We start from the raw sequence: 13,344 nt of genomic DNA, 5'->3' as shown, positions 1-13,344 counted from the left end.
TTGTGATGGCAGACACACCTACCACTTGAGCTTTCACTTCTGCAAAACTTGCGCACTTTATCACTTCCTCAGAGAGTTCACCATCTTTCTTTACTATATAGTGTGCTACAGTTTAATAATAATAATATAAATCACATAGCTCCCTAAGTATCCTCAAAGGAGCTTTTATATCTTCTAGCAAGAATTTGGGTTATTTGAAAAATCAAAATTTGAGCTATATCGTCTGGAATTTGTGAAACTTAGAGGAAAAATTTTTTTAAAGCTAGATGGTAGACTTTCACAAACAGAGTTAGCTTCTTTTAAGTACTGAAAATTAAATTAAAGGGATTACATTATGAGTTCAGATTAGTAGTGAGTGCTTTTGCTTAAGGAAAAAAAGTAGTAGTACATACGTGCAACTTCTGAGTCTTTCTCCATCCTTGTTCTTGAGAAGGCTGATCATGCTACAAGCTGAAAGGTTGTCCACACTTAGAGGCAGAAGACAACATGAACATTATATGTGTGGTGTGTTAAGTTTGCTTTTAGATTTGAGTAATATAGCCCCTGATGTTCCCCAAACAAGAAAAAGGAAAGAAAAAATGGGTCAGAAGGGAAATGCATTGGGAACAAGGTTAGGCGTACAGGAAGTTTTTTCTTCCTCTCTTATAAAAGGTAATATTTGGTTTCTGCAGTACCTGCATATTGAATTGGAATGTTAATGCTGTGAAGTTCAAGTGGGTGTATGTTATATTAGAAGTGTTATCCCTTGGTATGATAATTATTATCTGTGATTAATCCTGCCTCTGCTGGTAAGGAGTAAGAGATGTTTTACCAGAGGGTCATGTCACTGTGCGTGTTTGCTCATCTATAATGTAAATTGACGTGAATTTTTGTTGGATAAATGAGAGTGACTGCATCTGTGTTGGGCTGTGGGAATTTGTGACAGACAGACAGAAGTCTGATTTGGGGGTTTTTTAACATGGGTGATTGCTATCATCAGTTCTTGAGGTAGCAAGTCCAGTTTTTAGTTTGTGTGGAAGCTTGTATGGAAGCATATCCCATACATTTATTTATAATTGTTCACTTAAAGTTTTGGTGAACTCTTAAAGTACACTTAAGCCATTTCAATAGTGAAGTAATTTTTCAAATAAAATTTTAGTTCTTAAGTATGCAATATTTTTTATTTTCATTAAAGCAAATTCATTATAGCTTGTTTGGAGAAAAGCAAACCACAAACATTCTGACTTCAACGTCATAAGGGAAGACATGACACTGCTGCTTCCCCTGAGCTGAATGTTAAAATGAAATAATTAAATGTTAATCGTACTTTAATGCTTTTTTTTATTGAGTAAATATTAAATTATTGTATCCTACACTGCTGTTGAAAGTTCTTTGTGTAAATGTTATAATTTTCTATCACAGTTTGGGGGCATCGTTTCAGCACAATAATTGCTTTCTATACAAGTTTCTAAGAGGGTAAAATTAACGATATCAGTTGCATAAGTATCTTCTAAACTAAGATATGAATTTATTCTCTTTTATGTCCTCTCATTCATTAGATGCCGTTGCTGCTTTCCAAGGAATGCTTGACAGTGGCTTGTTGCCTTCTAGACCAGCGGTTATTGCTCTTACTCAGGCTTTAGCAATGAATGGAGATCTGAGAAGCTTAAAAGCACTTGAAAACATGGTGGAAAGCATCACAAAATCAATTGGTCTGTCTTCCTCTCTAATTTCTAATGCTATTGCATTGGCTCACACGAAGAAGTAAGTTTTTCCTGGACTTGCCCTGGAAAATCACTTATTTTCATTCTATTTCCGTTCTTATTATCCTAGGTGCTAAAAATCCAGGCTGAGTACTGTGCTGTTCTGTTCTGGTCTTTTTTAACAAATGCATTTGGGATTTGGAAATCATTTAATGTAGTATAGGGATAGCTGTGAGGTGTTTGGGAGATCATAAATTCTTCTCTGTTGTAATTAGCTTTGATACTTCTGTTCAGCACTTCACATGAGGTGCTGTCCTTGGTGTTAGCTCACAATCTCTATGAAATCTGCATATCAAATAGAGTTACTTCATCAATATGTACAAAAAAAAACTTGGAACTTTGCATGTGCAGGTTATGCACAGAAACAAAAACTGTTTCAGTAATTGAAATGATAAAATATGATTGTGTTTACCCTCAAAATGGGAAAGCCCAGATCTAGTTCTGTTGGGTCATTTTACACCTTTTTCAATATTGAAAAATTGAGGAAAAATTATCTCCTGTACTGTTCTAGGCTGCAGTTTCCATCCAGTCAGTTATCACCAGACTTGGATTATTCTTTCATTCAAATGTTTATTTTATTATTACTCTGTCCAGAATTTTTATTGTAGTAGATACGGTGATGCCATACTTAGTTTATCCTTCCCTTAAAACTGCATGAGAGAAGCACTTTCAGATAAAAGTTCATAGCACTCACTTTCTATAAGTAAGCCTACATATCCTCCTATTTTATTTCAAACTGGCTTCATCAGGTAGAGCTCCTTTGTCTAGTAGCTAAATAACTGTGTAGTATGTAAGAGATACCTCATTGCCTTGGGCATACCAGACCAGAGAGTATACTTGCTGAAGTGTCTGGAAAAACAAGATGATTTAAATTGAAGGAGAACTGTGCAAGGTGGTTCCAGTAGTGAGCTCACTGTCTTCAGCCTCTGAAAAACCATAAGGAACTATATCTGTAGATACTTAGATCCAAGAGGCCGTTGGCACACAGAAGGAGTGAATTGATTTTTTTTTTTAATTTTTTTTTTTCCTAAATTAAAACAATCTAGAGAGAAGTTCAGGACTAGTCTCCAAAGCTGCTTTTTTTTTTTTTTTATTTCCATGTCCTGAAAGGCTTGCAAAGTCATGACTTGTTCATAACCAGAATCAGATTGGCTAAAGAAGTAGTTAAGTAACTCACTATATACAGATATAGTTTAAGCAAGCAGCATCAACTTCTCTTCTCCCATACCAAATCTAGTTTAGCTGTATGAAAACACTTAGCAGAGGCACAAATAACAAGCACCTTATATATTGTTACTTTATCTTGCAAGCTGCACCTTGCAAACCACAAAAACCTGCAGAGTTCTTACAAGTACTTTTGCATTTGTAAATCTGATGTCATTTTCAAAGCATTTTTCATAGATTTCAAATGTTCTGTGTTTCTGCTTCACCTAAAAACGTTTACCATGTTCTGATTTCTTCTTAATTAAATTTGTTTTTAGAGTGGACTGATAGAAATGTCGTTAGAAGTACAGCTTTCACTTAAATGAATACTTCTTACATTATTTAATTAGCATTTTCTATACTGTGCTTTAAGATGAAGGCATTTAGGCAAGGCTAATGGCCAGATGGCATTTAGTATCATTTTTTGCATCCAAAAAGGGCATGAATGGGAAGAGTTGCCTAAATAATTAATTGAATAGCATAAAAAAATACGTGCATTGTCTTTATTAATTATTCAGATACTGTTAATGTTTTGATTTTTGTCATCTGACTTTACAGAACGCTTACATAAAGCAGCTAACTAAAACTCTTCTTTATTAAACAAGGGAAGAAAATTACGTAGGTGTTCTTAAAGGTCAAAGGTAATTCAGAAATTTGACTCACAGGATAATTTACCTATTTATTCGTAAATGGCTTCACTTTCACAATATCTGAATGAAGTCACATTTAATCAGCCATTCCTGGGAAGTATAGTATTAATGGAAGAAACAAAAATTTAAATATAATTGCTTCTATAGGCTTAGAAATCTTGATTTCAGAAATCAAGCCAGTTTAATATTTTTTTTTCCCAGCAATGACCTTGATGCTGCGGTGGAATACCTTGAGCCTCTGCTTATCTCTGGTGCACAGAATCCTGATCAACCTGTCAAAAGTATTTCCTTTTTGTTACGAAAGGTGTCTGAGACAGGATTAGAGCCAGCTTTGGAAAAATGTAAGTTAATTGCAGTTGTATTTAAATATTCTGACTAGACAGAGGTGCTACAGAAGAGCTATTACATGTAAAATCTGCTCCGTCAGCATAAATCATGCCACTAAAGTTTACAAAAGTGTCTTTTCAATCAAAGAATTTCCTTATTTCCTTTCTGTTTTCCTAATATTTTCTATCATTTTGTAGTTGGCGTGATGGCAGAACGACTAGCCAATCAGTTTGGAATTTACAGACCTGTCACAGATCTTTTCCTTCAATATGTCAGTGCAGACAGAGTGGATGATGCCAGATCTCTACTACAGGTAATGACATAACAAGAGGTACAGAAATGCATAGCGCTCTTCAAGGGTAAACTGAGAAATTATGAAAAAGAGATGTTATGGAGCATAGGCAAATACTAGCATGCTTTTGAATTACAGCATGAATAACACAGTGAAATGACTCTGAACATGTGATAGTCTAGTACAAGCAGAAGCAGTAGGTGCTGAAGTCAGAAAGCTTTTTGTCTTCTAACAACATGAAGGAAATGAAGGCAGGTATATTGCATGAAATTCTACCCCAAACAAATATTTTTTTAAGTTTTCTGTTAGACAGTGCTAACCATCTCCTTGCTGTTCATCACATAATTTCTTAAATACTGCAAACCTGATACATCTCTTGTGGATACAGTTCCCGAAGTAGAAGTGTTTGCTGTTTGTTGCCTTGATATTATATGTTTTTATAACATTGTATGTATTAGCTGTATTCAAGATTTATTAGGAGCGAATGACTTTCTGTTCACTTGAGTGTCACACATGCATTGAAAGACAAAAGCTTCTGTTCTGGGGGACAATCTCAGCTCAGTTTAGTAGCTGTCAGGGAACGATGACCGTGTTCACTCTGCTTTGGCAGAGCTGGACAAAGCCAAGATGGAGGCAGAATGAGCAGTGGTTGCTGAGCACTGGTGGCTCCAGCCAGTCAGTCTTTTCCTGGCAGTTCAACAGCCACATGGTTCTGTGGCCTACTTGGGGTGCCTTAAACAGGGGCCTGCTACCAGCTCTTGGTCATGAATGCTACTTGCTCACTAGCTGAGTGTTTTAAGCTGTTACAGAACACCTTTGCTTCTTGCAGCAAGTGCTTCATGATTTTCCAGGACCTTTCTTAAAGGAGGAACACATGCTGACAAGTGTGCTCATTGTGGTTTCTGCTGCAGGATAAGATGCGTTATTTGAGTATTGTCCTGGAATATTTATATTTCATTCTTCCTATTGTTTTGTCCAACTGGTCATCTGAGTAGTAATTTTTATTACAGCAATATCCAACTACTGGAATTAGATGCGGAGCCCTGCAGAGTGCTAGAAATAACATTGTTCACTGTATGTCAGAGAAGAGTTTCACAGATTTTTCATGTTACATGAGTGTTGGACTTGAAACCTTCATGAATGACAAAATTTGTAGAGATATTTGGAGTTGAATTAAAAAATCATTGCCTGTTATTCTGGATCAAGTGTTGAGTAATAGGTAACCAGAGGGTAGTAATAATCACTGGCCACTGTTCGTTGTTCTTTTGGACAATGGAAAGTAGACCATGATCTGAATAATGTATTTTTCTTTTAATAATCTAAAATATTAGTAATTAATGCAGAATCCTTGAACAACAACAAAGTTGTTGTACTCCCTGGCAGGAGAGTGCTTTTATGATGAAAATCAAGTGTTTGATATTTCAGTTTGACAAGGGGTTGTGAAGAACCTTTCTGGAAGTAGACTGTTTCTTTACAGTCAGAATTCGTATTTGGTAGAGAGTATTGCAAGTTTTTCCATGAATGTTTTGCCTCTTTATTACTATGAAGCAAATTTTTGTCAGAGCACTGGCAGTACATGGGTGCTAGTGATTTTGTTTCAGGTTCCCTGATGGAATGAAGCATCAGCTTTTCACCTGCACCTTAAAGAGCTTGTTAAACAGCATTGCACATACAGTACACTCATTATGGAATAAAGCAAAACTTCTCATTTGAAGATGTCAAACCTACTCAGTGTACAAATTGTTTTAACGTGTATTTTCACATGCAGGATACCTCTCTTCCGGGGCATTTGGCTACTTATACCTTGCAAATTATAAGTAGAGCTGTGCACTGTAGGAATTTTGAGACTGACACCTCTGAGGAGCATAAACTAAAGCCTTGTCTTGTATATTTTGTTTTACCCTCATTTCTCAAGTAAAACAGATTTTTGATTTATCTGTTCTGTCTCAAACTTTTTTTTTTAAGTTCAGCTTCTCTCTCTCTCCCTCAAACACTGTCTATTGCAGTGAAAGCCTTTTATAAAATAGAGAGATTGAAATCAGTCCTTTGTATGCTTAAGTGTAGGTAATTATACTTTAAAGAGAACTTGCTTTGTACATTTTAATTTTTATAAAGAAACGAGCAGTTATCTCCCTGACACCTTATTAAATGTATAATTAACCTTATGATCCCTAGCTCACTTGTGAATGCTTGGCAGTATAATTGGAGAGGAATAGTGTTTCTCTTTTTCATTCTTTTGCAGTCCTAAACCTCGTTTTTGTGGTACGTTGAAGTATTAGTTTAATTCTTTCCCCTTTTGTTTTAAACAAACTTTATACCTGCGATTTTAAAAGCATCGTTTACCAAAACTGTGCGTGAAATGAATTTGTTTCCTCTGTTCAGTGCTTTTTCTTCTTCTTTTTTTTTTTAATTGTCATTTATTTACTTAGTATCCAGGTAGTATAAAAATATTATTTTAAACATTTACATTTGGAAATGTTCACGTTTTGTCATTTACTTTAATCACTAACCTACTCATGGCAGCTACATTAACTATTTCTTTTTCTTTAGAGGTGTGGTGGATTAGTTGAGGAGAAGAGAGCTTTTGTGAATTTTATGGTGAAATCAGCATCTAAGCCTGGACAGGTATAATATTTTTTTCATGTACATATGTAGCATATACTACATAATCAACTTTGGCTGAAGTATTTTGGGTCTCATACTTCACAGTTGACTGCTTTATGAGGTTTCTCAAGATTGGGGAAAAAAGGTTAATTTGCAGAGCCAGTCACATTTAAAAGAATAGTTTATTTTATGAAGCATAATGAAAAATAGAATGTAATTAATACTTTTCTGTTGTTTCAGTAATTTGTAATTAAGTAATGTGTGTTTTTGGTGTCATACTTTATATACTACATATTTCATGCTTTTATTTTTTTATTGTGCTGTTCAGTTCTGTATTACAACCTGAACACACTTACTTTGTTGTCTGGGTTATACAAATACAAATGCAAGTTAGTGTCTCAGCCCCTCTCTAACGATTAAATGCTTCTGTATTTGCACTGAAAGACTCATTTCATGTTACCCATTACAGTGGTTTATACAAGTATCTAGTTTGAGCATCTGCTTGGATTCCTGGCTTTGTGCTTATTCCTTGTAATTTCACATACGCTATGTGCCTGCCCTACTGCTGTCCCTCTTTTCCATGTACATTCTGCTTCAAAGTATTAGGAAAAAGGGGAACAAAAAAACAATAGACCAGTCACACCTTGATTTCTTTCATAGGAGAGTAGTATCAGGAGACGGTTAATACAAAAACAAGAATAATTTTCAGATGGGAGAAAATGCTTGTTTTTATTTTGTGGAAGTTGCTATTAAAGATACAGTTACAGATTAAAAATTCTATTGTAAAAATGATGGGGAAAGAGATCAGAGATTTTGAAATTTTCTAGCATTTGGCCTGGAATTTGTATAACAAAGAGAAGTTTTTAGTGTGTGATACAGATGTAACTTCTGTGTGTTTGAAATTGGAGTCAGAGGTTGAAGGAGGGAGGCTCCAATTTTAAGCACATTAGTCAGTGATCTGAGTACTTTTAAGCACTGATCATAGCTACCATTGACCTCTAGGTCGACGAAGGCTGCTGAGTGGTTTGGATTTTTTAAATTTGGTTGAAATCCTGACATATTCTCATTAGTACATGAATTGTGAATTGCTTCCTTAAAAAAATAAAAATAAAACCAAGTCATCTTGAAAATAAAGGTTTTGATCCCATAGTTGGTTCATTTTGCTTACTGGGTTTCCTTAGCTAGTTCTTAAGCAGCATATACAATAATTTGGAAAGTAAATACTATATCAATTGAACGGTCAATTCTTTGTAATCATTTGAGTTTTTTTCTTGAAAAGTTCACAAATAATTATTTTATTTTTGGCAGTTTTATTTGTATTTAATGATTGTTTTGTCTCTGCTTTAAATCTCACAGGCAAGGAAGATTGAGACACTTCTAGAGCTGATTCCCAACAACATAGATTTGGAATCTGCATACCGGCACCTCTTAAGATGTTATGGTAATTTAATGGCATTGGGTTTTAATGAAAAACAAATCATGAGGCATTCAGAAATGTCATGGAAACCTTCAGAAGAGGAATGGGATTTGCACTGTTCAAGTTGTAACTTTTATTTGGTTCTGCGGGTGGAGGGATGGGGACTATGAGTTTGTTGTGTCTGTGGTACGGACCTAGCTATTAGACTAACAGACTGAAGCCTCAACTCCTTTACATGGGGAGCTGATTAAAGGAAACTGTTAAAAATAGGCTACATTAGGCTTCGTTGAATGAATAAGAGAAATGCTATAAAAAAAAAGAATGACTCTTAACACAAATCCACCTTTTTTCATGAAAAATCTCTCTCTTTTATGCAGTGTTTCAAAATCTTAAGTGATTAGTTCTATCAGTAGTGTGCAAAGCCATGACCTTGCTGTTGTTAGTGCTTTAATTTAGCCAAAATTAATATTGTAGATTAATTCGTTTGGATTTAGGTAAATAGTTGATTTCCAGTACTAATCTCTTTATCGTTAAAGTCAGAGGGGTACAGCTCTAAGAATCAAGTTGCTTATTTAAATACATATTTTTGCAATGCTTGCTTGTGAGAAATCAGCACAGATAGCCCCTTTGGCAACACTCAGTTGGAAGCTTGCTTGCATGTTCTTTGCTTTGTGGACTCCAGTATAGTCCTCCAGTTTTATTACAAGGAGGAAACACTTCACACTTGCATTGCAAGCAAAATGGTATAATGACGGAAGCACTCTCATTGCAGTCTATCACAAAGGAATTAAATAGCAATATTTAAGAAAAACACTTTAAAAACAAATCCAAAGTATAGTGTTAAAGGCATATGAGATTCACTGTAGTTTAATCACTTTGCAGAAGTTCTCATTTTGTAAAGAGATGGAACTAAGACTTGCTCTAAACATCTAAAACAGTGGTTAGAGTGTATGATTCCACTCCCATATCACATGACACCATGCACATCAGTTACTGTAGCAGGGCTGGGCTGGATGACTCATTTTAGGATACTGTTGCATTATCTATTCCATCTTACAAATGTTTTACAAAGGAAGGTATTATCTTTGGATACTTGGGAGGGAAACGGAGAGTGAAGTGTTTATTGTATTCTTTCCCAACATGTATGTAATGACTTATACATGTTCACTGTATTTAGCTACCTCTTACCTTTATATCCTTCTCTTCTGTCTGTGATATTTTCTGCAGTGGTGGGTTTTGTTAGTTTCATTAGTCAGTTTAAGTGAACATCAGTGAAGCCTTTAGAACAAAAATTTAGGAGGCCACACTTAGTTTGTATTCTGGTCCATAAGGCAAGAAATAAGATCTTTGAAGAAAATCATCTTTATTTAAATACTGAGTTACTGAGCATTAAAACATTAATCCTCAATTAGGGCTGAGTCCAGCTGTTCAGTACCACCTTTTTTTTTTTTTTTTCTAGAAAACAGATAATTCTCCAGTCAGATGTCTTGTTATTTCTAATTAATTGGAAAGAAAGTTGAATGAAAATAAATGGACAAATGAAATATTTGTGAGGTTAGCAAAGATGTGATAGCATGTACATCACAGCTGAGAGAAGACTGGTCATGTAGCACAGATCTACCATTGAACAAATAACGAGGCATTTATTCCTTTCCTCACCTTGAGATGTGATCAACCACTAGGACTAGATTCTTTCTAAAATAAGGAAATAACATTCAAAATACCATTCTCACTTGGGTGGTCCATTAAACACAGTGTAAGTGTGTTTATCAATTTCTTCATAGTTTTATCCTTATCTTTTTAAGCTCTAAGAACTGCTGTTGTTGTAGCCCCTGTTTTTATGAGGACGTCACTCCAAATGTTAACAAAAGCTGAGGCAGCACTCAATACTGCAGATACTTGAGTTTTCCAAGAGAGGGAAAAAAAAAACACCTGGATGCAGTGATGTTCTTGTTGCTCACAAGGTACTAGGAATTGTATGGCTACCAGGACACAGCAGACAACAGTTAAACTGTTGGGGACTGCTCTAATTTCATCCTGATGCTGCTTAAGCAAACATCTGAGCAACAGAAAAGTCTACAGTTAAAGTGTGTGTCAATGGAAAAGGACTGCCGTGTTTCTTCCTTCTTCCACTTCAGAATAAGGAAAATATACTTCACTGCTCTCCAGCTGTTAGAAGTAAGAACTTTAGATAAAGTAAGAATGGATTAATTATTGCCTGTGGCAGTTGATGCCATTTATGTAATATCCTGTAAAATCTTAGTGGTTACCTAAGCACTTAACATTTATAATAACGTTAATGGATCAGCAAAAATTTTCTTCTGCTCATGAAGTGGATTTTTTCTTTTTGTGAGATGAAAACTTGCCCTTTTTTATTTGTTCCTTCAGGTTACAGTTTTTATGTAGCCAGTGTCTGTAGCTGTCACAACATTCTGCCTGTACTTAGGAGAACAGAATTATGTTTAAGAATTCTTAGAAGCTGAACATCAGTTTTATTTTAGCCCTTGTTTGTATTTTGTGTCATTTGCCTCCAAAAGAGGCGTATGGCTTTGTGTCTCACATCTTAGAGTCGTGTCACTGCAAGCAGCTCCTATTCCTTGATTTCAGTCTATCTTGAGGGAGTTTTAAGCTCATCTAGTCTCAAATAAAAGGAAAGGCAGGAACAGTGGCTGTTTTATTCTCTTAATGTGAGAATTACAATAAAATATGGAAAAAAACCCAGAATGTTCATAATATTATATATTAAATTACTTAGAATATGTCTTGGGAAGTAATAGGAATGAGTGACTTCATGGAAAGAGCTCCTCTTTTCATCACTGGGAAAGGTTGGTTTTGATTTATTTCTTTTTCTCTTCAGAATTAGATGAGGACGTTGCTTCTGTAAAGGCTGTGTATGAGAAAACGAAGGAAAAGAATATACAGCTGCCTGAGCTATCTCTGAAATCTCTAGCAGTTTTTCTGAAGAAAGCAGGAGAGCCTGTCCCTTTCACTGAGCCCCCTGTGAGTATTTCCTAATTAAGAAATAGATCTACGGAACTGTGTATTTCGATGTCAATAAAACAAATTGCATGAATAATTACATAGGGATTAAATCTCTGCAGAGACTCCTCAAAGGAGGTAATAATGTATGAAGTATTGAGTGCTGTAGGAGTTGTAGTAATCTTGAGTTGGATTTGACTTGGGGAAATAAAACTCTTGGGGCTTATTATGTTTAAACTACCAGATCCTTATCAGGCATTCATCTACAGGTGTATGTTTATCAAATGTCCTTGGGGCATTTTTGTGCTTGAACTTTAAAGGCTTACAAAATGTGTATTTCATAAACAATTAATGGGTTTTCGTTTTCAATAATTGCTAGCTTTATATCTAATACAAGTTGCTGTATTGGTATGATAGGATTTTAAAACTGGAGGAATTATTTTTGTATTGCAGCTTTACTTCTGGCTGCCTTGCCAAGATGCATGCAACTGTGCAAATACGTCTTGTTTGAGGGTGACAAATGGCATGACACTAAATCTGTCAAGACCGCAAATACTTCTCACATCATTCCTTTGACTAGTAGTCTGCTAGTATCATTTCAAGGAAACAGTCTTAAATAATGACTTATTATATTTTCTCTTTTCAGACTTCTTATTGCCATCTAGCTGATTTTTATAATGTAAGATTAGTGTTTTTCGGTAGTTCTCTGAAGAACTGCTTCTATCTAGTTTGTCCATACTGCTTCATGACAAACGTGACTTGTTTTTTCCATTTTAAAAAGAATCAGGAAATTGGCTCAATATGTTTTAGCCTGTTAACAGCTGCCTTTTTTCTGCATCTTTGACATAGCTTGAAATACAAATTTTTATTTAAAAGCTGGAGTGTCTATTTCTCACATGTAGTTAATGAAAATAACGTTTTTCATAGTCACTGGAATGATTCATCTTCTGATTTTCCTGTGCATTTTTTCTCTAGTACAGCTTTGTGTTTAAAAGCAGCTTGGAATTTATTATTATTATTTTTTGACACAACTGCAGATTGCAGTTAAAAAGTATTTTCATTTTTTAAATGAAATTGATTATATTATTGCATTTTGTAATAGAAGCTTCATTGTGCATTTTTGGCAAGGTTTTCCTTTTCTTTTTATTCTCTCTCCCTGGTATTTCTCTTAATTATACAGACTTCAATACAGATCTAGTTTTTCATGACAGAGAGTAATGGGTTTTGCTTTTGTCAAGGTACATGACTTTGTTCAGAATTAGTAACTTTTCAGTTGAAATAATGTTGAACTTGTTTATTCCACTCTATTTATAGGAGTCATTCAAATTCTATGCGGAAGAATGGAGGAAAAGAAGACTGGAAGCATCATAAACTGTCTTTTATGCTTTAGTTGTTTATGAAATTAAGTATAATATTCAATAAAAACTGAAAAAAGCATGCTGTTCTGTGTAATTTTTAATATAAGTACTGTGTTAAAACAGCACTTTCTATAGCTGTAACCAATAGAAACTCGTTAATAGAAATGTTTTTCTTATGTTAAAATTGCTAATGAAATATGCTGCTTTCTGGGCTACTTCTAATTTGATGTGTCACCTACCATAACTTGAACTGTATTTTGACTACTGTTGACTCACCAAATATATGTATATCAAGAAAGTTTACGGAGGGGTACACAACTGTAATTTCAGTGAACTGTTATCCTTTCTTAATGTTTGCTGGTCAGTATAGTTGGGAGTGAAAGTATAAGGGTAAATAACGTCATCTTCTGGATTCATCTGTATCTGTACAGAAAATAAACACATCTTTTTTTTTTTTTAGTTTTCCCCTGAATGTACCTCTTGTGTTATTATCTCACTGGGTTTGATAGTACAAAGACAAAATACTTACATGTATGCTAGCTTGTGTGTCATAGCTTTATGTCATCTTTAATTCATTCTCATAAATGATAGGTTAATTTTAAGGGTATGTGGTCTGCAGAAGTATGAAAACATGGCTTTTAGACAAAGGACTGTCTGTTATTTGCTGGCTCCAAAGTTACTTACTTGCTGGGAGACTGATAGGCGCAAGTTTATTTGTGTAAATCTGGGAGTAAACCTGACCCTGTGTAAACTTTTACAGTCCAGAGTTCTG

At 34.9% G+C, this 13,344-nt stretch overlaps 1 protein-coding gene across 1 annotated transcript in view; it reads left to right on the top strand.

The window, feature by feature from the left end:
• LRPPRC (leucine rich pentatricopeptide repeat containing) overlaps positions 1-13,044 on the top strand; it is an 84,409-nt gene extending 71,365 nt beyond the window's left edge. Inside the window, exons 32-38 of the mRNA XM_015857509.3 lie at positions 1,539-1,743; positions 3,797-3,936; positions 4,120-4,235; positions 6,765-6,839; positions 8,175-8,259; positions 11,093-11,235; positions 12,529-13,044. Coding sequence (XP_015712995.2) covers positions 1,539-1,743; positions 3,797-3,936; positions 4,120-4,235; positions 6,765-6,839; positions 8,175-8,259; positions 11,093-11,235; positions 12,529-12,585 — 821 coding nt within the window. The 3' untranslated portion in view covers positions 12,586-13,044. The remainder of the gene's footprint in view (positions 1-1,538; positions 1,744-3,796; positions 3,937-4,119; positions 4,236-6,764; positions 6,840-8,174; positions 8,260-11,092; positions 11,236-12,528) is intronic.
• Positions 13,045-13,344: the final 300 nt, after the last annotated feature.

This window comes from Coturnix japonica, chromosome 3, assembly GCF_054131305.1.
Source record: "Coturnix japonica strain WE chromosome 3, WE-NBRP24, whole genome shotgun sequence".
Taxonomy (NCBI): Eukaryota; Metazoa; Chordata; class Aves; order Galliformes; family Phasianidae; genus Coturnix; species Coturnix japonica.
This window is presented reverse-complemented; position numbering and strand designations above follow the sequence as displayed.